The 26,693-nt window shown below is 36.3% G+C and overlaps 1 protein-coding gene across 2 annotated transcripts in view; it reads left to right on the top strand.

The window, feature by feature from the left end:
- Nucleotides 1-26,693, top strand: part of POLA1 (DNA polymerase alpha 1, catalytic subunit) — a 193,338-nt gene that overhangs the window by 80,352 nt on the left and 86,293 nt on the right. For both annotated transcript variants that reach the window (XM_030476397.1, XM_030476396.1), the window contains exons 33-34: nucleotides 6,229-6,410; nucleotides 8,163-8,294. In XM_030476397.1, the coding sequence (XP_030332257.1) occupies nucleotides 6,229-6,410; nucleotides 8,163-8,294 (314 nt within the window). The remainder of the gene's footprint in view (nucleotides 1-6,228; nucleotides 6,411-8,162; nucleotides 8,295-26,693) is intronic.

Below are 26,693 nucleotides of genomic sequence, written 5' to 3'. Positions count from 1 at the left end.
AAAATACAGATTTTGATCCCTTAAAACCAACCGACAGTGTGTTGCCTTCAGGCCTGTTCATCTAGGATGCTGCATCTCTGTAGCTTCCTACTGACAGGGGGTTCTGCTTATCGTGAGCTTGCAACTGGCACTTAAAATGTGCACCAGTAAGTTCCTGTCTTGTAGCTTCTCAAGAAGGGTGATAGCTATGAAAGATCTTCATTTTCCAAGAGAGTCTGTATAATGTGTAGTTTTTTCCATTTCAATTTCCAAGTTGTTCATACTAAAAAAAAAACCAAACCTGGAATTTTGCTTTTTCTGGGAGGCTGCAAGGGTATTTCTTGGAGGCATTTGATATTGTAGTGTGTTCTCAACAGCTCTGGTGCACTGGGGAGGTGTCATCCCTGCTTCACACATGCAGGCTGACCATACAAATTATTTTGTTCATGTGGCAGGGCCTTGGTATAGAACTTCCCCTTGATGTCAAAGTGGACTATGTGGTATGCCTGACTGAAAAGGTCAAGCACTCTTGGTGAGGCTGAAGCAGTTTAAAATAGGTGGTAAACTTGTACTTCGCTTAGGTAAAAGACAGGAAAGATTTCTGATGCTGATTTGTTTTATTTGGCAAAGATTGTTAGTCTTGTAGAGTTAAGCTCAAATTCAGAGTTGTTCCTTACTCACAACAGGTCAGATTTTCAGAAAAGACTGGATCCCTTCAGTCACCTAACTTAAGTGCCCAGATCATAAGAACTGTGTGCCACTTGATAGCCTCTACTGTTTGCAAATGCCTATGCTGCTTTTTGCACTCGTACAGTAGCGTATAATAGTACGTTCAAGATGAAAATTTCTTTTATGGTCTATAATAGCATCTTGCAGCTGAGAGTTTATTAATAGTTCACAATTGTCAGTCTGAAAACCTGTATGTATCTATTACAGTCTTAGATCTGAAATGTGTTCAGTTTGACCTTGTGCTGTAAAAATGTTACTGCCTTCTCCAGCTTTGTTTTCTTGGGAATGCTCACATTGAGCTTGGGGTGGTCTTTTTCAAAACTTACGCTCTACTTAGGTCTTTATGTACAGCACTTAATCAGTCTCGTACATAAATCATTGCAAGCTGAAGTTACCTTACAGCATTTTTTAACAGTACTCAAGGGGTAGTCCAGTGGTTTTGTTTCAAAGAAGTTGGAAATAGTTTACTAGATATGAAAGTATACAAGCTTCTTGAGCTCACCTAGCTAAAACAAGCAAATGTGGAAACTGTTTCCTGTTCTGTGTTGGTAAGTTGGGCTTTTTTGCTTAGTATTTTCATCATATTGCACATCCAAATTCCTGTTGTTTTTCCTGTCTTGTTGCAAAAGAGCATATTTTCCTGTTCTGAAGCATAAAGCTGGTGTTCTGGAGGATATCTAAGTGTCATGTCTGTGGACCAAAACTTGGTTGCATTCTCATTGTGTGTGTCTTCCTCTGCCTGACCTGATTTACTGTGTTGCATAGGGTATGTGTCCGTATAGGGAGAATGATTGTAGAAAAAAGATCTCCATTGTATATTTAACAGAATGTTAAGTTTATAAGGCGAATTTTCATTGACATATCACCTTGTTAGTCTGAGGAGATAAAATTGAGCTCTGCTTAGAGAAGCTTGGCTCATATCAAAGTGATGAGAAGTTCTTTGTTCTGTCTGTGCTCAAAGCAAGTTATTACAAGCTATTTTAGATGCTGAAGAACAAAAGCAAAAAACACCTAAAAATTGCAGAGAACTCCTTAAATACAATATTTATTCACTATGAAATCAAGCTGAAAATTGCCTTTTGTTTTTGGACATTGTAAGAGGTCTGCCTGTCCTTTTGAGAGGTAGAAATTCATTGTTCCTAAAAATGAGAACCTCATGGGCATACTCCTGCATTCACTCTTTTTCTTGAAGATCTTGAGAAAAAGCAGTGGGAAGATGAGGATTGTCAGAGTTTCTGAAACTAAGTGAAGTGTGCAATATGATCAGTGATACCATTCAATAAATCTGATCTTCTTAAATGCTTGGAGACCTTACTTCATCCTGGAGATAACTCTAGCTTTTAAATGAAAAAAGAATGTATTGGCAGAACAATTCTCTTAACATTTAAAGTAAGGGTTGTTGTGGGTTTTTTTCGTTGATACATAAATACTGTTCCTTGTCTCAAAGAAAGGTCACATTTTATTTCTGTGTTGTTCAAAAGTATCTAAACATTATGGAAGCAGAGTGATTAAACCATGCGATTTTTGTGTAGCATAAGTGTATATGTAAGATACGTACAGCATGGGATTTTTTTTGCATAGCATCACTTTTCTCTACATGATGAAAGTTGATGAGTGCTGTCCTAGACTGTGTTGTGGTCTTCTGGAAGAGATGTGTGCTGCTGCCTTACAGGTGGATGGGCATATTGGTGCTCTGCAGATTGCTTGGCATTTGGGCATTTCTTAGGAGACTGTCTGACTTTAGGGAGTCATTACTGTGTCCTGCTGAGGCTTGGCTAATTAAGAGTACTTCCCAGTACAGGTTCATCCTAGCCAGTATCCATGTTAGCTGCTCCTTGTTAGGAAGCCCATCAACACCTTACAGATATTGTCTATTTTTTTATTTTTATATATATGTATATATAAATTTTCCACTTCTTCCTAAAGAGTAATTTAATAGGTGCCTTTAGTATAGTATTTAGCAGCTATTCTGACCAACGCCAAGACAGTTGTGCTCTCCTTGTTGCATGCGAGAATTGCATCCAGTTCTATCTGTGTTACTGCTTTTCTCACATTAGGGAGTGAAGCGAGGGGAGAATGGTGGAAATTAAGATTGAAATAACGACAAAACTTCATGACAATACAATAATAACCCCCAGAGTGTTATGAATGTTGATGTTTGTGGTCTAACGGGTTTTCTTTTAGCTGCTCTAGACCTGCTTAGAACCTGAGACTTGCTGAAGTGTGGTGTGTGTTCTGACGGTGGGAGAGGCTGTTTTAAGTACCTCTCGCGAAAGACACACGAGCTTTGCGGCAGCGCGGGAGGTTCAATGTACCAAACACACAAAACCGTGCGTTTCCGAACGGCAGAGGCCTGGCCCGCCCGGGGTTGGATTCGGAGGCCGGGCGGGTGCCCGGGCCCCGCCGCGTCGCCCTGGCTGAAGTGCGCGGCCGCAGCCTCGAGGTGGCAGCAGGGGATGCCGTTTCCCTGCCTCTCACAAAATGTCTCACGGGCAGAGGGGCAGGCGGGGAAACTTTACGTGCTTCCCGAGTAACCTGCGGTTCAAATACAAAATACAGGGCAGGGGGGAGAAAGCCCTCGGGCCTTGTGCAGCGGCCCGCGGGGCCGGCGGCCTGCCAAATCTCTCCCCGGAGGCCGAAGCCGTGGGGTGCGCCTGCCCTGCTGCGGGTGGCACTTGTGTTCCTGGGGAGCATGCGTGGAAAAAGGTGTAAAAATGATGTGCGGAAGCGTTACCCTTACACTACTGCGCTCTGTAAAACTTATTTGACCTTTTTCAGTTTATTGAATGACCCCTTTTGCTTGCTAGTTAGTGAATGTTTTAGTAATCCTATTAAATAATTCAGGAACAAGTCCTGGAACTTTTATTGTTTAGTTTTGTCACACTAGGTTCATCAGGGCATTTTTACTGTTACTTTTCTATGTCAAACCTTGCCATTTTGGTGAGGTTAGAAAGGTTACCTGTGGGGCAGGTAATTTGATGATAGCCCTGAGGATTTTCATCGTGGACTAAGTCAAAGTCCCTTTGATTTTTCTTGATGTCATGGGGAAAAAAAGTGAAGAGTTTAAAGAAGTTCACTGGTTAATCTCATCATATTTATTTAAAAATTACCAAAACCGGGTATTATTTTTTTCCCCCACCCATTAGATAGCCCCTGTTTTGTTTACCAAGTAGAGTAATATGACCAGTGTGACCTGGTTGGAAAGGATACCAGTTATTGTGCTGAAATGGATTAATTGAACCAACTAACTGTTCCTGAAAGGAGATAATAGATAAAATAGGTCCCAATTCCACAAGATAATTAAGGTAGGCATGTTCTTAAAAAGCCTGATTTGTAGTCCCTTTGATTTCACTGGGGCTGTTTGCACGCCAAAAGTTAGATGTACACTTGAATCATCACAATATTTTTCCTGTTGTTTTCGCTGGCCAGAACAGCTAAGAAAGTTCAGAGATTTAAATTCTTCCAAAGAATATTTTTTTTTTAATGTTAAATTATTACCACATGTCCAGATGCTTATTTTTTGTCACTGGTTTTGAGTGAAAATTGGAAAACTGCAGTTGTCTGAAGACCAGAATTTATCTCCTTTTACCTTTTCTTTAGTGAACTACTTTGCTCTATATTTGCCTTTTGGGATACATTTCTAACTGAATTTTAATGACATCTCTAGTGGAAAGTTGCAACGATGTTTTTTGATTCCCCTTCTGAACTCAGAATAAACTGAGATTTTTTTGTCTGTATTCACCATTAATGTCTGAGACCCAACCTACTGCATACTTAATTGATTTTTTGCAAAATCTTAATACTAAACTCAAGTCCCCTTTCTAAACATTTTATCTGCAACGTGTGTGTTTTTATTTTCTAAACCAGAAAACATATTATCAGCCCTTAGGAAAAAAAAAACCAAAAACAAACAAACAAAACCACACAGTCTTTTTTGGGGAGTGCCATATGTATTAGAGTGTGAAATATGTTGTCAGCAATGTTGTTTGCTTTATTTGCTCACTCTTGTAATGAATAACAGAGAAGCATATTAAAAGTTTAAGAACTTCTTAGAAGTGACTTGTAACCCTTGTGCATTGGCATTTGTTTGTTTTGATAAAATAGGGAAGACTGATTAAATTTTAGTGGGACCCCTGTTCTGCAAGAACCAAGTACACTTATTTGGCCATGGAATTTTTCCATGTCCTTGAATTTGTTTTATGATTGCAAAATAGAAATTCAGAATAGTGACAGTGAAGTCTCACATATCAAATCTTTTATGTAAGGACAGTCTATATCTGCCTGTATAACACAACTGTTACATACATGCATTTGTCTTTTTTAACTGAATATTGTTCCCAAACATTAGGTCTCCTAGTACTGTATAGTAAGGTTAAGAAGAACTGTAAAATCTAGCTTCTCTTTCTCTTTGTATCTCTCTTGCTCTTTCTACAGTAATTATTACATTTGTTAATGAAATTTACACAAGATATGGGTTAAAACATATAATCTGTTGCTTGGCTTGATCAGTCTCTGTTAAAAATATTTTTTAAAGTGCTTCTCTTTGATCTTCTTAGTAATAAAGTAAGCCATAGTTTTCTAAACGTTTTCTTCTACATGCTCATTCAAATAATTCTTTTTTTCCTAGCATGTGCTATTTGCTAGAGTTAACCAAAAAAACCTGTAAATGGGATACATGGACTCTTACTCTTAAAAGGTTGCACGTGACAAAGGATGACAAAACCCGTGGATTTTTATTAAGTTTACCTTGGCAGTCTTTTTCCTGGGGCAGTGAACTTCGTGCTTGCTTACTTATTTGCTTATTTGTGGTTGAATCAGTATTTTTAGGATCTCTTTTGTGTATTTATTTGTTTAAAATCTTGAGTTCTGGCAATCAAAAATAAAGCATTTTGTCTCCAGCGCTGCTGTTTTAAATGCTGCTGCTGAATTTTAACCACTGCATTAGATTGAAACCTACATGCTGTTAACCACTGAGCCAAAATGAAATCGACCACTGCATTGAAATCAGAGTTGGCAGTTGTATACAGACTTGAAGGAGTTGGTAATAGCAGTGCACCCGTGTTTCTTTAATGGGGTTTTTATTCTCTGTTTTCGGTTTTAATGGTGCCATTTTGATTTAAAGACCGTTTCTTAATAACGATGCACATTTTTATTGAAATATTTTCAATGTAACTTAAGAAGAAAATAACAATAAAGCTATCCGTTAGGAGTGGTTTCCTCAGAAACAAAATGTTCTGTGCATGCTCCCATGATAATGCAGTCTGCTTGTTTTATTTATAAAGCAATCTTGCATAAGAAGATAAGTAAGAAGATTTCTTCATGTTTCGTGAACCTTTGTGTTTAAAAATTGTAAAACATATTTAAGTTTTACAGAGGAAGTTTTGCTAAGGAGAGATTTTCAGCTTCTGGATTTACATTTTGTAACTTTCTTTTGAGTCTGCTTCACCAAGCATATGAAAAATGAGCCTACTTGCATGGCTGACCTCTTAGTCTTTTGAAATTTTTGTTTCTTATTAATAGGACTGGATCCTTCCCAATTCAGAGTCCGTCACCATTACCATAAAGATGAGGAGAATGATGCCTTGGTTGGTGGCCCAGCTCAGCTCACCGATGAGGAGAAATATAGGGATTGTGAAAGATTCAAGTTTTGCTGCCTCAAATGCGGAACAGAAAATATTTATGACAATGTCTTTGATGGCTCGGTTAGTTGGGGTTTTTTTTTTCTGTTTCATTTCTGTTCATCGGTGAGGGAGAGAAATACTCTCATTTAAGATAGGATGTGTATGATGTAGGAGAAGATACCATATTGTTTGAGTCCTGCTATTTATAGCTTTGGAACAGAAATTTGCTGATAGGATAGTGCTGAAATATTTTTCCCATTTTTGCATTTCAGCTGTGTCATCTAGCAGAACATGTGAGATTATCTGCCTTCATTAATCTGTTTGCCCACAGTTGTGAATGATTGTTGCTATAACTTTTTAAGGAACCCTTATCTTAACACCTTAGTAACTTCCAGTTCTCTGTTTAACGAGACTTTTGTACAGCGATGGCAATTTCTTATCCTAAATCATATTAATTGGAACAAAGTGTATTTGAAACCTGTGTTTATCTTGCTACATCCCACCTCCCTCCTTGACAGTAAGGTTTTTCTGTTATCTTTCCTTCTGTCTCTGTGTATTGAACATGAAAAGTCACAGGGGTACATTCTTGTTGAGAAGTTCTGCCAAAAAATGTATCTCTGACCTTGGATCACAACTTGAAATAGGGCCAAGTATTTTACTCTACAGCGATGTTATGTATGTATTAGTCATTGGCAAATTAGCGAGCTTCAGAGTAGTGAAAACCTTGAAACTGAAAGCAAATAAATCTTTTATCTAAATTAAAAGTAATTATTTTAAGTTAATTTGGACAAACAGCAGATGTTTTGCATTTTTTTGAATCAAAATAAAGCAGTCTTTGGAAGCAAGAGGAAAAGACACGCAAATCGAGTGATACTTTGTGAATCCTTGACTTTTGTTCATTACAGCTGTAAATAAGATAGATAATTGCATGTAGACTTGACAACTTGCAGATGGGCTAACTGGAGAGAAGTGGATGTCAAAATCCTTAAAAAACCAAACCAAAAAAACCCCCCACCAACCAAACCCAAACCAAAATAAACACCAAACAACAAAAGAAACCCCTAAACTGAATCCCCAAGCCCCTCTCTCTTCTGCCTGGAATTAATGGGGAATAATGGTGGGGGTTTAGCCAAAAGCAGAGTCTTACTTTGAAAGAAAGTTTTCCGAAGCTTGTATAACTGCCCAACTTACCAGGTTGTTCTTATTTTAATGAGAATTATACCAATGTAATTTCCCCTGTTCATGCATCTCTTCCAGATTCTGAAATTTTAGTGTTAGGTGTTCAGAAGGTTTTAAAGTAAGAGGAATGACATGGTGTAAAACTGTAAGAGCTATTCTTTGCAGTTGGGGAAAATAAAAGATGATAATTTCATTCTTGTTTAATGAGGTTTGTCGCTACAGCCCTGTTGGTAATTTCATAATTGGTATCTATAAGATTGAGTTCAATGTTCTGATCAGTGGGCTTGGACAGAACTTTGATGTCCCTGATAAAACAACAAACCTGTATCATCTGGGGGGAGACAGGGAGTGTGTTTTTTCTATGGATTAATATTTTTGCTCAACATCATTATCTGAATAATAACTTTGTAGCAGGTAAAGAAGCATGTTCTCCAAGAGACCTTTCATTAGGAAGAGAATGGGAAAACTGTAGGTCAGAGAAGTCTTTCTGTGGGTATGGCCAACTGTGATGGGAGAAAGAAGGCCTAGATATTAGAGGCCCTTTTAAGACTATTATTTTTTTAAAAATATGTATTAGGTCTAAACTCTTGTGATAACTTCTGCTGCCTTCGTCTGTTGTAATGGTGCATGCTGGTTTTACACTTCTATTTGCAGGGGCAATTTATTGAACCCAGCTTGCAAAGATGCAGTAACACTGTGTGTGAAGAGGCTCCTTTCAACTACGTGGTTCAAATGAGCAACAAATTACTGCTGGATATTAGATGCTACCTCAGAAAATACTACAATGTAAGTACTCAGAAAATAATCTGCCATATGAAATGAGTTTTCTAAGTAGTGCTGAGTTTTTAGTTACTGTCATATTACTTTTTTTTGCACGTGTAATCCAAGGTAATAGCATGCAATGTCAAAACCCGACTTTATGAAAATAAAACAATCCCTTAATGATTTAAAATAATAATTCAGAATGTTTGTTTTCTCAGTTCAGTCTCAAGATAGTCAGATGTATTTACATTTTTGTAAGTGTGTGTCAGCATTATTACAGATGTAGTAGCTCTCTTTTACAGATTTTTAGATGAAAAAGTGCAGAGTTGATTATCTTAATGCTTTTTAGGAAATCTGTGAAGCCTATCAAATATACAGATATCAATTTCTCATGTAATTGAAAGCTGATTCTCTTTTTCCAACCCAAATTGATGTATATTAATAGTGTTACATTGTGAAAAAGAAAACTGAATGTAGCTCTGTAAAAATTCTTTGAAGGACAATAGGAAGGGAAATACTATGAATCATTCTTCATAATGATTGGGAGGGGAAAAAAGGGAGAAAGATGGATAGTTAATTAATTTGATATAATTGTCTTTTTTTGGGGGGGCAGTGCAAGAAATTCAAAGTGCCAGCAGTAGTGGTTGACTTTTTATGGCACTTTGTATGGCACTGGAGGGGGGAGAAGTGTAATATTTGAAATTCTGTGTTTGAACTACCCAAAGTGGTGACTGCTTAGGAAAAAAAGCCACCATGATTTTTAAATTGTATCAATATATTTTGCATCTCTGATATGCTGGAAGTATCATACTTTGTGAATTGGCAGCTAGCCATTTTGCTCAAATTTTCATAGATCTCCTCATCCTATTGCCTGCCTGCTTTATTTGGTTGTTGAACATTGCCCATTTTCCCAGCTTCAGGACAGACATCAGTTTTGAAGGCACTCGTAAGCTTTGGGTGCTCATAACCTTTGATATACGCCAAAAAGGAAACTGGTTTTGAAAATTTGGCCTGTGAATGAATGGCTTATATAATTTGTGGTGTGTTTTCTTAAGTATTACAAAATACTTTTTGCAGACAGTAGTTACAATGCTAAGAATTATCATTATAGTTTAATACTAAGATGCATTTTGTGTTTTCTTTCTTCTATATTAGTTCTTATTGCAATTGTAGCAATTGTAAGCTCTTTCCTGGAAATGTAATAATTTCTCAATGCATAATTACTTCTTTTGAAGGTCTGTGCATCAAAAGAAGTGCAAAACTTGCTTAAGATATTTAAATTCAGGCAATATTTCACAAGGTAGGGATAGATTGTCCCTTTCCATTGAAGTTAAGGCTAGATGACTTGGACAGGTGAAGTTACCAAAATGTGACATGTCGCATTACTTTATTGCGAAGTCCAGCTGGCTGCCAGATTATAATTCAATTTATATTACTGTACATGTTAAATTATGCAACGTGTTATTAAATAACATGTCCAAGTACTGTGTTTGCACAGACTGCTTTTGTATAAAAGTTGGTCCTGTTAAACTTTTTTAGATTTAATGTATATATGTTATTATCATGCACAATGCCACATGCTGAGTAATTTCTCGCATATAAAGTGCTAGAAAACTTGTGCATAAGGTGTGCAATAGTAAACTTGATGAAGAAAGATACCTTTAAGGGCAGGAAAAATTCATATTACTGGTAAGAACAAAAAGTGGTGTAATATCTTACTCTGTTCTTTTTTCCTTTTTTTTTTTTTTTCCAACCAAGCCGTGAACCAAACTGTGAAATGTTTCAATACTGAACATAGCAACTTGCTTACATTGTATTAAAGTCTATTAAGTATCTTACTGCATGTTATATAGGATAATGAAGTGTCCTTCAGCAGGAATGTATTTGTCCTTGTAAGTGAAAGCTTTATAAACTCAGTAATCTTTTAATACTGAGAATTTACTTTTAACCCACTTAGCTGCTACAATAAGGTTTAAAACTACTTTTTGACTGTGGAATATATTCAGACTCTGGAAATGTGAGATTACTTTATTGTAAAAAGTAATTTCCAAATTGAACAATAATTTAAATTTTAAAAAAGGGCTTTCCACAGAGTTGGGCAGTAAACTTTTTGTCCTGTTAGCTCTTAGAAAATCAGATGCTGTGAGTTTTAGTTTATTCCTTTCATCAAGTACTTGTAGTGACTGTATAACAGCTGGAGTTGAAATTCATCAAATGGGTGTTTGCACTAATATATATAATCCTATAAGCTATAAAGACACATGCAGAAGTAGTACGGCAAAGAACTGCCTGAACAAAACATTTGATGAAACTTTGAGAAGCTTATTTAACAGCCTCCTATTGTAGTGGTCCATCTGAAAGGCACCGAAATGTAAATTTAAAATAGACAAGTATATTGTCTAACTTTGTCACTCCTTTTTTTTTATATATATGGTTTGTTTTTTTTTTTTTTTAGAGATTTCTGTTGTTTGTGTGTTGTTCAAATGGCATATCATACAAAAACATAGCCTGCAAAAATGAGTTTTTTAACCTTTAAAATAATGAGCTATCTTTTATGAAGACAGCCCTGTCAAGAGCCTTTCGGCCTGATCCACAGCTCACTGAAGTGAATAAGCTTATTTTTTTTTCAGTGAGCTTTGAATAAGATTTTTTTCTTTTTCTTTTTAGTGTTTAAGATCATTGCATGTTGTTTCCTTCAGTCTATTGAAATGCTTTTATATGTGGCTGTGTAAATTTAGGGGCAGGGGGTTGTGCCATAAAATCTAGAAGTGGAAAATCTACTTCCCTTTTTGGCACATGAAACTGATAAATATGACAGTGACACACTTCTTAAAAAAGATGCAAATGTGTGTAAATAGAATTTTGTAAACCTCCTTCAATCCCATTTTTTTTGTAAAATACTCGCCTTTAAATAAAATTTTCTGTTTCCTCAATAATTTTTTGCCATTAAACATTTGAATGTTTTATATCTGTCTTCCAAAACGTATCTAGCATTGCTCCAGTATTTATAGATTTCTTAATGGTATTAACAATATCAATTTTGATAATCTTACTCCTAAGTGTAAATACATCTAAAAAATTACATGCAAAGATTTTATTTCTTTTCAGAAATGCATTATTCTAGGAGAGATTGATCCTGTTGTGTGCTTGCTTTTTTTTTTTTTTTTTTTTTTTAATTCTGCTTCAGAAGAGCAAATAGATGAAAAGAGAGAAACGCTAGCTAATCTAAATTGGGAAATGAAGAGGGCTTTTTTAAGCATGAAAATTTCATCATCTTGTCAGCTGGCAGAATGCCTGCTGTGTGGATTCACAAAGGCTAAGAATTACACTTTCATGAAATTTTCCTCACTAACTGCCCTGGTTAATTTGAAAGATAACCCACTGTTCTAATTCATTCCTCAATTGGGCGGTGCAGGTTTTATCTTTGATCTGACAAAGCATTTGTGTTAATCGTTTTGGCCCTCTACTAGACACTCTTGGGATTGTGCTTTTACAATAAATGTGTCTGTGATAGCTCTTTAGTCTATTATACTTACAATAGATCCATAGAACTGGTAATTAATTCTGTACTGCTTTGGAAATGGGGAAGAATAGGTGTAGCTCTGTCAAGTGCTGCTGGGAAGTTTGTTTAGCTAGTTCATTTTTGAAGTGTTACCCTCAGCCATCAATGAAACATCCATGCTAGGGAATAGGTGAAAGCTGGAATATGCAAGCATAAATGGAAAAACTGACCAACTTCTGTGCATAAAGAGGGTGTCATTTCAGTTATAGTAAGTGGATCTAATTATTATGATGGAAACTGTTTTGAGTTTCCCACTAGAATATTCAAAGGCTCATTTTTGAGCACTTGGTAAATAAATGCCCTCTTAGATCCTCTTTTAAAAAGCCCTGTAAAAATGAGTATTCACATTCATAAAATGAATCCCATATCTTACTCAGCTGTTGAGATGCTAGTTTTGCCAACTAAATAGAACTGAATAAAAAACCCTATCATACTGTATATGCCATGTGAACAGTAGCAAAATTCATACTGAACTGGTTGGACTGGAAAGCTGTTGTCCCTGAAGCAGCAGGGTTTTAATCTTGTTTTTAAATATACACCTGTGGTGGTATTAATAGTATATTTATAGGCTAAAACCTGGTTTTATATGGAAACTATATGCTGTCTAGTTAATAGTGTATGACATCTTTAGATCTTTTTATGTTTTTCAGAAGGCATAAAATGATGCAAACTTAAAAAGAGTTTAAAAAAATATCAACAAAAATCTTGGTCCAACCTGTATTGCACTTTTTGTTTTACAGTCTTTTTCTACTGGACCACTGTAACCCACGGGAAGAAGTGAGTTTGAAGGCTATTGAACTAAATAACTTTATACCGTTCAGCTGCGAAAATTCAGTGTTCAATAGCCCTCAAAATTTCTCATTTCTTACCTGTGGTGGGGTGGTCTACTGCTCGCACATTAGGTCACAGCATAAAAGCATGTTGGTACCCTTTTCAAGATCTTTGAATTTTATTTTTTATATATATATACATACATATATTTCTGTTCTGACTACAGTATATATATGTTCTTGGGTTTTACATTACTATTTTGCACACTTAAAAAGGTAAAAGATTTACAAACAAGGTAATACTATTAGAGGTAATAGCGTTCACACAGGTTTTGGGATTGCATGGCGTATTTGCTTAAGCGAACAAAGATGACAGGGCTCATTGTGAACCTAGAATCTCCCACACTTCAATCAAGTTGGTATTGCCAACAACCCACAGGTGTACACCACATGAACAGGTGAAAATATGGTTGTAGATGATGGTGATGACATTTGTAATCATATTCTCACAACAGTAATTGTATCAAAAGCATTTTTGTTTGGTGGGTACGTAGGGGTAAGAAGTTTCTTTGGCATGAGGGAAAGGTGCTTAGTAGTGTCAATAGTACAATATTTTATTTATCGTTGTGCTGATAGTACTACAAGTACATGGGCATGGGATGAAGAGTAGGTAGGGCCAGAAAATAGAAGGAATTGTGACACCAACTGGTGTGATAGTCACAATCAGATAGCTAGACTCTGCCGTCAGATTCATTCCAGTGCTTATTTTGAGTCCTTCCTGTTTGTATGGAAAAGGGTTTCTGAGTCTTTTCCAAGTTTGAACTTTTATCACTGTCATTTTGGTTTATACATACAGAAACAGAGATGTTTATTTTTAGTACTGAAAGCTTCCAAGTCAAGGCAGAATGGAAAGCAATTGGAGTGAAAGATAAAAGATTAATGTGATTCCATTCACAGTTTACTGGGGACCTGAGAGTGGGAAGGGAGGCTGCCACTGGATTATGAAGAGTTTTCTCCTCCCCTCCGCAGTAGCATTTTCTGATTCTTTCCCTGATTGAGGTTGACACATGCGTTGTATTTGCAATCATGTTTTGGTTAACCAGGAGGAAAGTAGAAATATCTTGATTATTGAACAGAGCAGTCAGTAATCCACCATAAGAAAGCGTTACACTTTTTCTGTTTTTCTGCTAGAGTTTATGTTTATTGAATAATAAAACATAAACCTGTGGTCAGTGTGTACAGTGCATTTTGGGGTGAGTAAGCAGTTACTTGTCACAGCACTCGTAGCGTCTATTAACTGGAATTGATTCACTATTACTGCAACTTCTCCATGATCTGCCCGATAAAGGAATTGTTTGGTTTAGACTTAGAGCATCAATATGATTTTTAGTGAAGTGTTTCAAAGTAATGATCGATATGTCTTTACGAAGGGTTTAATGCTCTTCATTGGATTTTACTAGCCATGATGGACATGCATCTATCTCACTGATGGTTGAGTGAGGCTGAGTGTGACTCTCTGCACTCCAAATTTTAGCTGCTGAGAATGAGTGAACGTAAGCAAAGGAGCAGTATCTGTTTACTGTTGATTCTTCTAGTGCTTAGTCCACAGTCTGGTACCTTGTCAGAGAAGACTTAGTGACACTAGGTATCTCTCTCAGCTCTTTGTAGAAAAGGCTCCCCAGGCTGTCCACCACATGGAGTAGGTTCTAAGAAATGTGGATTGCTTCAGTAGAGTAAAACTAACTTTGTAATTTCCTCTGTAGGTAGAATACAGGAATGTAAGGGCTTATTATCAAAATAATTTGTCTGCTTAGGCTTATAAATGGCAGTATTGTGAAGATCGTGTTACAGGAAATGTGCCCAGAGGTAAATATGGTCATGGTTATGATTGCCACCAAGTGTGTAATGTTTACCTAGGTGATTGAATCACTCATCTAATAACAAGATGTTGCTGTCTTCAGAGGATTACAGAAAGCACTGTCTTTGAAGGTACTCTGTTGGAACTGATCTGTTGCCCCAGCCAAAGCAATGATGAATTTTGGCAACACTTGGAGAGCATGTTTGTGCTGCATTATAGGTCTGTGTATCTGGTCTGGCTTTAAACTGACTATAGAGTATGTACCTTTGGTGTAGCAATATTTGTTACAAGATTCTGTAGCCAAGAATTTAAAATCTCAGGCGAATCTGTGCAGGCTAAGCAGAGGTTTGCCACAACTGCATTGCTGATAGTTCCTGAGCAAGTGACTTTGAGAGTGAGCGAGCAAATGTGCCATCCTTTGGTTACCTTGGATAGACAGAAGTGCTATGGATGCTATATACCTTTGTAGGATTTGCTGCATCTGAGTTTTATTTTAATAACAAATCATGACTCACAAGAAGATTTATGACAAATCACTGGGCTTTAAAGGATCAATATTCATCTTTCTCCTTTTACAGTGGTTTGAGAGCCATTTTATATCTGTTTAGGTTTTTGTTATGTTCAGTTTAAATTTTTGGTGGAAAAGGATCCCACTAGTTTATAATTAGAGACATTACAAGAAGCAGAAGTCCGGTTAAACTGAGTAAGGCTTACAGTAAGTTTTAAAACCACCAGTTCTCATGGAATTTTCTTAGTACTAATGCCTTATATTGTAATAAGTTGGAACACCAAATTACTGAAATATCAAAGCAGATTGAGTCTGTATTATTCTATAGAAACTTTTAATAGAGAACACATTATAACCAGCTTGCTGGGAGATAAGACAAGTCAGCAATGTCTCTTGGCCTTGAATACTTGATGCTGGTTGATGTATGCATAACTGGCAATGCTTGCAGTGCTCAAGTACCTTGCATTCCTCAGGAGAACCGAAGTTTAAATCTGAAGCTTAAGAGGCCACATTTATCCTGGACATTGTTCTTTTCACAAGGATAAGTTTGTTTGATGTTCATGACCTAAAAATGATGTGGATATCAGAAATGTTTTCCTAGAAGTCACCAATTGTACAGAAATCCATGGTCCGACGCCGATTTTAGAAAGAGAACATTATTTGCTTTAAAGTTTTCTTTAAACTAAGTGGTTCTATCTGTGGTAATTCAGAGTAGAATGGGCATATAAAAGAACAAAATACAGAATGGTCTTAAGTAATTGTAAGAAATCTAAGTTACTTATCCTAAAGGTTCTTAGTCTTTGTTGTGAGCCTGCTTTCAGCTTTAAAAGAAAGCTTAAAATAAATTTTACAGTATTTGGCAAACTAAAATACCTTCTTTTGTAAACATTTTTGTTTGATGCTGTGTTTCATAGGCCACATTCCTGAAGATTATTGAAAAAGAAAATCATGGGGGTTGGGAGATGACAGAGGGCATACACAAAAAACTTCATCTCTGTTTTCCTCAGCATGCTTTTCCTTGACATAGTGGGAATGGGTCTTGCAAGGTGTTTATTTTTCCCTACCCTTAGATGTTAAAAGAATTATTTTCACTTTCTGGTTTAAAGCAGTTAAAATTGTCAAAAAATATTTTCAGTAACATTTAGTCACTGCTTTATTTCTTGGTAAAATAGTCTTAGAAAAAATAAATAAGGTGTTCCTCAATAGAAGTGGTTCCAGTATTCAAAATCTCATCATGGAGAAGCTTTGTACTTAGAAGGTTATTTCAAAAGCTTACATTTGGCTTAATTTAAACAGCTGTTTGGTTCTCGATATTATTTAGTACTTAGTGCAGCAAGAGAAGATAGATGAGTGCATAAGCATTCAAGGTTGGGCAGACTAAATGGGTAGTTCATAACTTTCAGCTTGGTTCCTGGAAGTAAGTTGTATAAAAAACTTGAGAGCAATGAGTCTGAGCAGCACTATTGGCTAAGCTCCTCTACCTTAGTGTCTTCATTCATGTGCTTAGGGTTGGGGAAAGCAACCCTCTAGATGAATGAGATTTCTAGGGAATTATTTGTTGAGGTTTTTTTACAGTGTCCAAGAGAAGTCTAAGCAATACCAGCAATAATGCAACCAATTGTCTGTAAGATTCTCTATATCTCAGGAGACACCAGCGTCAATTCTAGAAGTATGTGCTGTGTTGCTCATTTTGACTTACGAAACCTGTACTTCAACAGGCTTGTTTAATAGAAACAGCTTTAAGAGCCAATGAGGTTTTGGATCATGTGAGATGAAAAAGAGATGTTGCTTCATTTTAAGTGAGAATGTTCCCATCTACAGGAAGAAATGGCAAAATAGACATGGCTTTAGAGAAGGGTTTTGCATTTGCTTCACTTTATGTTGTTCGGAAGTCAAGGTCTTGTAAGTGGATACACAGTCTTTGTGTTCTAAAATAGAAAAGGAGATACTACAGAGTTACAGTATTGCCTTCAGTTTCTATATGGAAGTGGATTATTTTTATTTTTTTTAATCCCCAGATATAAAGAAAATAGCAGCTTTGTATGCCTACTTATTCCAAGTAGTCAGATAATAAAGCTGTGCTCCAGAACAGGTGTTAGCCCGTATGTGTCATCCTATGTGTAGGTCTCTGTAAAGAGTCCTTGAAGTTTATCAGTCAAGTTGGCTAGGTGCATCTTCAGATTATATTGATTACATGGTATCTACTGATGAACTTTACTCCTACTTTTTACTGAAAAGTAGTTACTGTATTGCTACTCTTATTCATGTGAATACTTTTTTGTACTGTCAAATTTTTTTTTGCAAATTGAGCCTGGTGAATTGGCAGTTCTGCCTGTGCTTGTGCTTTAGTCCCATGTATTCTGTGATAACACACTGTTTTAAAGGCCCTTTTATTGCTGAAGATGAACCTCCCTTCCCTATATCCATGCCATGCTGAATATTGTCTCTTCAATCTGCCCACAGACGCAGCATCCTATAATGGAGGGGGAATGCTGTGTAGCCATGCTAAAACTGTTACAGCGACTGAATGTCAGTCTTGTTCACTTTCTTTTATCTGATGAGTTTCAGCTATCCATGTATCTTCAGCCTAATAGGTTGTGTTAGCCTTTGAATCCACAAATGTATGAGAGAAACGTTTCTGAGGTTTTCCAAAGGTATACCAGATTTCTACATGAAAATTAAGGCTCTGCAAAATTTGACAAGTAGATGTTGGGCTTTTCTCCTGAACAAATTCATTATCTTTCTAAGTGGCATCTGCAAGAGAAAATCAAAAATCCATTACTATCAGTAAAGATCTCCAGATAGGAATGTTTATGCAGTGACTGAACTCGTTCCATCTAAAAATAAAGATCTCTGTCTTAGAATTGTAGCAGATATGCCAAATGTCTTGCATCTTTATCTACAACCTCCTGTGGAACAGTAGAAACGAAATGTTCAGTGTTTGAAGATTGGTTTTTATACTGGACCAGCAAGCAGTGCTTCTTTTTGTCTTGTCTTTTTCCTTTCTGTATTGTGACTGCAGTTCAAATGTGAAAAATAACAAGTATGAACTCCCAGATGGATTTCTTTAATTAATACACTCACCCAAGAACAGTATCATCCCAGAGATTTATTTAACTGGCATTTTTCTTATGTTCTTTTTTTCCTTTATCACTTGTCACACCCCGTCTTTGAAGATTATAGGCATGTATACACTGGAGAGCATTTCTGTAATAATATGCTTTCCTTTCCTAATGAAAATATGGTCAGTGTAGCAATGTTATCCCTTTTACTCTGATGGAATTTTTTGCATTAATGCCTTCAGTTTGGATTACGTATATTTTTAATGTCTAAGATGTTTGCATTAGCAACACTTAATTTTTGCGCTCTGCCATGAATGTGAAGTATTCAGCATTGTGCATATTTTACAGTTGGTATGTCTTAATTATTGTTTAAATTTGTAGAAGTTACTGGAAGAATTATCTGAAAGGACAAAATGGGAGGTGGAGTCAAGTGGAAGTGTATCCTCATCAACTCTGCAGTCAGCCCCCATCCCTTTGAGTGCAAGGCAACCCAGCTGTGAGGATTGCTGGCCACACTCTCATCAGAGAGAGAAAGAGGAGAGAGAGAGAGAGAGAGAGAGAGAGAGAGACTGAGAGAGAGAGAGAGAGAGAGAGAGAGAGAAAATTAGCAAGACAGAATTCCTTTCTATCAATCCTATCTTTACACAAATTCAGACTTCTGAGTTCCCATACGTGAGAGTGTAACTTAATTTCCAAATTACATGATGAAAGCACATCTGTCCCAAAATTAATACCTCTTGAGAATATCATAATTGTATATACTGAAAATAATTAGTATCTGTAATTTGCAAGTCATAAATGTCTAATTTTTAGCGAAGTTGTTTGTTTCCATTTAAGATAAATTCTCAATTTAATATCCAAAGCAACATTTGACTATACCACAAAGGGGCCAGAATTATTTAAAAGCAGAGAACCCCCTCACCCTCTAAAATACAAGGACACAAAATGGCATATGCTGAATTCTGTTGCAGAGTATAACATTAGATTTCTGCAATAACTTTGTAATTACTGCAGTAATTTTTATTGGATAATACATATTTTTTTCTCATACTAAGGCGATTTATGCTGGATGATCTTGCGATAGAACTAGCAGATACCAAGCTACCCACTGACCACCTATCAAGCACAAAGATTAAATGTAGAATTTGAATTTGGGAGAATTTATTTTTTTATGTGTATGTGCATATATATATGTGTGTGTGTATGAATAATGGCATTAAGACTTACACAGCTGTTCAGAAATCTCATATTGTCTTCCAGTAGTTCATGTGGTGTTGGTGATGCTTTTTCTCACTATTCTTTTGTGTTTGCATGTGGGTTTTATGCTTCTTTGAAGGAAGCAATTAATCAAATTCCCTCTCCATTCTACTGCTTTCTACTTCTCTTTCTGTCTGTGATAAGGGGTCGCAGTTTATACGTCTTGTTCCTTTAATGGGATATCTTTTGGAGATCATCTAGGTGGGTTAAAAAACCAAACCAAACCAGAACAAACCCTAATCAGTGAAATAGCAGTAATGGAGTAAACTGAATTGTGATACGGTCCTTGAGAGAGTCTCCTGGCTGATTAAAAATGACGTAGTTTTAGGATCCCAAACTCCTGCTTCTTCCCTAGCCCTTTAAGTGAGAGAGACTGAAATACCTTGTAGGGAAATGGTAGTTAAAATTCTCTATGATCTGACTTGTCTTTGGTGACTTCCCAACAAGAGTAAGTCAGGCATCTTAAGGACTTGAAATTAACAAAATAAGCCTGTGTTATCTGTCAAGAAATGGTCAGGGATTACTCCAGAGTTTTATTTTCAGCATTTTCTGCTGAGTCCATTTGTGAAGAGCTTCATGAGGCTAGTGGCAAGATGCCACTCAGTAATCAGGTGTCATTCAGACAAAAGCTTGAGTAGCAAATACCTATTTGAGGAGGATCTAAGACTGTAGTGAAAATAAGGAAAATTATCTAGGAGAGATTACAAGCTTTCATAATTAGAACTACATTTAGTTTCTATAAAAATTAAAGCAATGCCTTTCTAGATAGACCTGTGCATGAGAAGCCAGCATCATAACCAGGGTGTAGTCTCTTGTATTGATGCAGTCAGTGTGATTTCAGGCCAGTTCTTTTTCCAAATAAAAGGTATCTAGCCAGATCTTTCCCTCTTTCCTTTTCTCCATTCTTATCTTAATTGCAAGTAACTTTTTAGTTACAAAAATGTTTCCGCTCTCTTTTCATCCTCTAGTGGTGAGACGCTAAGCTGGAATGGATCAAACATGGTACAGCGCTAGGCAGCTGTTAAAACTGTGTTTCAATAGGAAGGACCTTCAGAGTCAAAACCAAAGGCAGTATGACATCCTTGAAATAAATAGATTAATGAAGGAAAATGCAAGCTGTATCTCTCCCACTGTCTGTGGTAGTTTCTTCAATATAATTCTTCTAGTAGACTTCATCAGTTGTTTTCAGGACATTCCGACTATGAATAGCAATATTAGCAAAGGATTTTTGCTTTTTATGTCTCTTAAGTGTTTTGAAACTCCTGGGCACCCTTCAACTTTGGACCTGGTATGTTGGAGCATGTCTTGCTTACAGGAAGTGATGGAGTAGGTGTTTGGAAAACATAATTCTTAGTGGTTAGAAACATGGTATACTTGGTATACAAGTATGGTATACATGGTGTACAAACATGTTATACATGGTATACAAGAATCTAGTCTTGATGCATTAAGGCTAAATATCCATCCATCTTCAGGTAGTTCCTGTAAATTTTGGTACTTAGAAAATTTAAATGATGGCATATGAGATAATTTCAGTTGCTGGTATTAATCTTCAATGATCTCCACCAATGGTCTGAATGAAAATAGATACCACCTAGAATAATCCATACCCTCAGATAATGAGTATTTAATGTAACATCCTTAAAATGAGAAAATAAAGTCCTTGTCGTTAGCTTCCACTCAGATTTCTACAATTGAAGCAAAACTGGCCCTGCCTGTGTGTTTCCTTCTTTGACCTGCAGAGAGGTTGGCATTCGGAACTGATGGAGCAGAGAAGCTCTCTGGGCACCAAAATATTGAGACTGAAATCATGGTGCAATAGAGATTTATTTTATCCTGGTACTAAGCTTTTTCAACTTCTGTTATGGTTGTCCTTGTGAAAAGAGGACTGAACACAAAAATGTACTTGATGAGAGACAGTCGGAAGAAGGACAGAATTGTTCCAGCAGTAAGGGATTTTTGAGGAAGAGATGACAGTGTTGGTTTGTGACTAAGCTGTTCACCTTCAGTGAAAAGATGGCCAACAAGAAGTGTCAACTCTTCCACTCACTTGGTAGGCCAGTGGACAAATGAGCCTGGGAACCCTGGAAGATGCCTTTTTGATCTCCTCTTGTTGCTTAATTTAAATATTTTATGCCTTTGGTTGCATCATGAGAGCAGTTAAAATTACTAAGATTCAAATTAAGATTTCCTTGTTTAGGAAAGAGGAGCAGTTTGGTATTCTTCTCCCTCAAGGTGGCTTATGTCAGGGAAAAATGAAAATCCTTAAGTTAGGTGAGTGAATCACAATATTGAAGTTTATTTGATCATAGAAAACTGAGTCCTAAGGTAGCTCTGGCCAGTTGATTGGGGCAGGGGGAAGTGTCTGCCACCGAAGGAGAAGCTATTGGTCTACCTTTTAGTGCTCTACTGAAACATTACTTTCCACTCTCTTGCCATTGCGCTATTATTTTAAAGATTCGACTTTTGGTACTAAAAGAACAAAAATCTGTGGTGAGCTGTGGATTTACAGAAGGAGATAAATATCTTTTCTGACACATTAGCTACACGGGTTAGGAAAGAAGCTCCACAAGGGCTCCCTTTGGATTATCGAAGTTGTTCAAAAATACAAGTGTTACACTTTTTATGGGTATATCTGACTTGACTTTTTGGGCAAAAGTCAGTTTCTTCAGCAGAAACCTGTAAAACATTTGTCCTGTTGGACAAGGCTATCTCACCTTTATGAGATACCAGCACACACACAGAAGTAAAGAAATTCCTTTATTCCCCATTCTGTTCTGTACTGTTGCTTTCCATACTGACTGCTTAGTAAAAATCTTCCATACCTTTCTGTTTATAGAGGTGTTTTATTGACAATAGCTGCCATCTCCACATACCTTTGGGGGAGGGGGGCAGGGGGAAGAGGGCAAAATTATATGTACCGAACTGCCTAATAATCAACCTTATTCTCAAACATATAAGCATATCTAATAATAGTATTTCATTATTATGGTTAATGCTTAAAGAATCTGAAGTTGAAGATATTTTTTTCTGAACAGAAAAGTAGTAAGATGATTCTTCCAATTGCTGAGAAAGTTAGGAAATTACTGGAAAGTAGTTAAATGGGAAAAAAATCTTCCTTTTTTTCCAGAGTACAAGGCATCTTATAGGAGGTGTTTCTTACTGAAGAATTTCATTGTTGCATTGCCTAAAGGAAAATGTAGACACTAGTGTTGTGATTTTTTTAACCCAGCAACCATTTTTTAGAGCAAAGTTGTATTAAAGCTGTCAGATGATGAGAGCTCTGCAACTTCTTCAGAGAGCCTTGGGGCCATCCTCGGGTATTTAATTACTTTTACATCTTTTGCAAGAAAGAGACAAGAATGCACTTTGTTTGAACTTAACAGTTTGGGCAATTTTCTATAATCCGGTAAATAGAAATTGTACCCTGATTATCCATCGATGTCTGTCAAGCAAATTTTAATGGATGAATGAATGAGTCAAATACTATGCATGGAAATATACAAATATGCAAAATATGGGTCTAATTACAAGGCTGCTAAATTTACACAGGGTCAGGTAAACAAGACACTGTGTAATGATTATTAATTGTTAATAATGCCTTCCACAAACACAATTCTGCTCTGAACACCTAATATTTTTGCCTTTTTAGTTATATGAAACAGCCCAATTGATCAGCTACTAGAAAAAAACAAAATACATTCTTTTCTCCCTAGTTCTACCTCGCTTCCATAATTGCTTCAGAATTATTTCTGGGTAGTGGGAAAGATACTGTTCTGAAAAATAAATGTACATTCAACAGTTACATATGAAAGTTCCACAGTAAAAGTGGAATAAATTAATAAACATCCATTCATTGAATAAATTAATAAATTTATTAACAGATAACTTTTTTTCTCCTAAGGTAGTTCTAGGAGCATAGACGCTCCTACAGTGTGTTGTCCTTTGTGATAAGGAAGAGCCATTTTTTTTCTGTTCCATAGTTATCCTTTGAAACTGTTTTTAACTCTATCTCAGCTGAAACCAGGACAGTGCTCAGTGTGTCCTGCCTTAATTCTGTTGCCCTTTCCTTTCACCCTCATCCACATATTTGTTAAACTTCACCTTTTTTTTAACTCTCGTCTCTTACGGTCCACTGTAAGTATTTGTCCTGTGGCTGTAAGACAAGAATTTGCAGGAAAGGAGAGAAACAAGGCTGAAATGGGAAATATTGTTCAATTAAACAAAACATGCAAATACAAATTTATGTTCTTTGCTAGATATATGTTATTATACTGGGTTGTAAAGTTATATGAACAGACAGGTAATTTGGATAGCAGTGGTGAGGGAAGTTGCAGGTAGAAAAACCTATCTATAAAGCATTACATAGTTTTGCCTGAAATTTTTCTCTGGATTTGCAAGTACAGTCCTCTGCAGCTGCAGACTGTATGGCAGCCATAACTTACTTTCAGCAGTACAACTTGCTTTCTGTAGCATTGCCACAATCATAAAATAACACATTCTGAAGACAAAACAAGTTTAAACCTCATGAGGAATCAAATACTCAAGTTTCGTTTGAATACTCAGAAAAATGTCCAGGTCAGCACTGCAGCCCAAAAACATAGACTTGATTAAGTATTAGCCGGTGAATAAAAGAGTTTTATTTAATGAAGGGATTTGCCAATGTAGTACTGGTCTCTGACATTAGCTGAATGCTTAATGATTCAAGGAACTCCATCAAAGAAAAATTTTTTCATTAAACTTTTTTGTAAAAGATGTAAGTTCCTAGTTAGTGGATGACTTTTCTGATAAAACTAGAAGTATATTCACCTGTATGACTACAGATGCAGCTTCTCTATGGCACTTTATGGCAAGGAGTTTCCAAAGGCTGTTTGATAGTGTTTAAAATACTTCTGTTTTTCACTGCTGTGGTTTTGTCATCTTTTCAGCTTCACTGAAATTCCATATTGAATTGCAAAGAAAGGTAAACAAAACAACAAGTTTATATGTCTATGTACTTCATTGTCCGCATTTCTAGGCTTTCTTTTGTCAACTTCTGTTTTCATTGACTGTCTTTTGCACTCCTTTTATTCCTCTTTTGCCATGATAGTGGTGGCAAAACTAAATATCAGGAGACATTGATGTTGGTGTATGTGAACTGTTGTTTTGATGGGTACACACAGGCTATAGGTATTTATCGAAGTCCTTTTCATCTTCATATTTATCAAAGTCCTTTTCGTCTTATGTGTTTCTGAATATTCAAGCATAGAATTGCTTGATGTAGACTGTTTTTAGCACTGCAGAGGATCAGACTTGTGGCAGATACTGTATTAAACACATATCCGCTTCTGTTACCCTGAGAATTTATAATAAAAATCTTTCAAGTAGTCAGAATTTACCTTTTTTGTAACATGCTTATGGTCCCTTTCAGGCTGCTGCTTTTATTTTCAAATGTTAGTAGAAAGTGATGTTATTCTGCTGTATCTGGTGTGTTTATAACCACTGAAAAAATTATTTTATCATACTTTTTTCATTTATTTAGAGGCCTGGTTTTGTTGCTGTTCTTTGCATTGGTTTCTTCTATCTGGTTTTAGTGATATGCCCAGGATTGTAGACAGCATTTCAAGCGAGGCCTCTCTGCTGCCTTTATATAGACGAATGATTACTTTTAGTCCTTTGTTCAGTTTTTTTCTCTGCTTCTTTCTTCTCATTCACTTTTCCTTTTGATTAGTGTATTATTTTAGCATAATTTTTGCCTTTCAGCGTCAGTCTCTCACTGTGAGCTAACATTTATCATTCTCGCATCCCTCCTCCTTCCCTCCCCAATATGGCCAATATTATCCATGCTGGGTTTTGTATTTATGCTCTTTCATAACTTTTTATTTGTCTGTTGCATTTCTGAATCTTTTCTATTTTCCAGGCTTGTGAGAACTTCTTCCAATTTTTATGTAGCTGTCACCTAAACAGTTTCTACTGTTGATTGTTTTGGCTCTGAACAGAAAGCCTGGGTGGTAAACAGCCTTATAAGCTTAGCAGACGCTAAACTTTTCCGTCTTCCAACAGAAGGAGCTCTCAATTCTGATATGAATTATTTGTCTTTTCTCCTGCATCAGTGTTAAAGTAAGTCTGGATTCTTGCTAGCAAATAGAGTTTGTTTGGGTCAGGCTGACCTCCATCTGAGATCCCACAAGTTTCATCGTTCGGGATTTTTGGAGGCATCTAATTCTTAGTTTTCTAATATTTCTCCCTTATAACATAAAACCACTAGTAGTAGGTGGACTCTGTTTAGTTTAGTTTTATTACTTTCTGTAAATTATTTAAATGATCACTCTTCTCACTGTACCTATGAATTGTTCACATATCCCAAAAACTCTTTGGTAGTTCAGAATTATTCTTTATTTTACAACTGTGGTACTACAATTGAAAGAAAGTATGACTGCATAATTTGATCACTGGTACCAGGCTTGGGGCAATTTCTGCTACTGATTGGATTCTGGAGTTTAAGTGGATTTTTTTTTTTTTTTTTTTTAACTAATTTCAGTAAAGGTATATAGTGCACTGTTACTGTATGTTTGGTTCTTTTATTTTATTCCCCTTCAACTTTTATGCATATCTGTAAGTTCAGTCTGTTTTGCAAACACTTACTCATGCTATAATACGTTTTCCCATATTTCCCTTCTCGAATTTTTACCGTTATTGATTGAAGATTCAATTGAGAAATGTGTTTAGAACCCTGCTTTCTGTGGTAATCATAGAAGTCAGTGGGAAGACAAGAAAATTGTATTGAAAGAAATTGTGTGCGTGTGTGTTTTGTGTTTCAGCATAGATTATCTCTGCCAAAATAATAGCTGTCATTTTGTTCTTGTTATATTAGTGGCCTGTAGCTTACTACTACCCCTTTTGCCTTGCTTTTGTCCATTTGTCTATTTCTGAGTGGAAAAAGAATTTTGTGAAGGGCCATAATTTGGGGGCTTTATTATGCTAATAAAATCAATATTTTGTTATCTATTTAAATTAAAGATTCTAAGATGGTGACCCCACTCTACCCTAGTATCAAAGCTGCAGACCTTAACATTCAGTGACTTTGAAACTTGAGTTCTGTTTAGAATTTCACGTCATGCCTGTCACAGGAAAAAAAGATGGAAAATGTATACGCTGAGCCTATAGGACTTCCTGCAGTGCTTATTAATCCTTTATGGATCATTTGAAATGTTTCTAGTTTATTTAAGCTTTGCTGCTTGTATCAGATTGTTCCTGCAAAAAAAGGAAAAAGTGATCATGCTTTGAATTTTTAAAAATGATCTCACTTTCAAGCAAAAGCACTTTTATGCTCCATTAGAGTTGAATTTGCCAAACTCTTACATCGCATTAACACAAGCTTTACTGGATAGATAAACGTGTTGTTCAAAGACTGACTAGAACTTTAC

Source organism: Strigops habroptila, chromosome 2 (assembly GCF_004027225.2).
Source record: "Strigops habroptila isolate Jane chromosome 2, bStrHab1.2.pri, whole genome shotgun sequence".
Classification (NCBI taxonomy): Eukaryota; Metazoa; Chordata; class Aves; order Psittaciformes; family Psittacidae; genus Strigops; species Strigops habroptila.
Note: the sequence above shows the minus strand (reverse complement) of the source record. Positions and strands in the feature narration are given on the sequence as shown.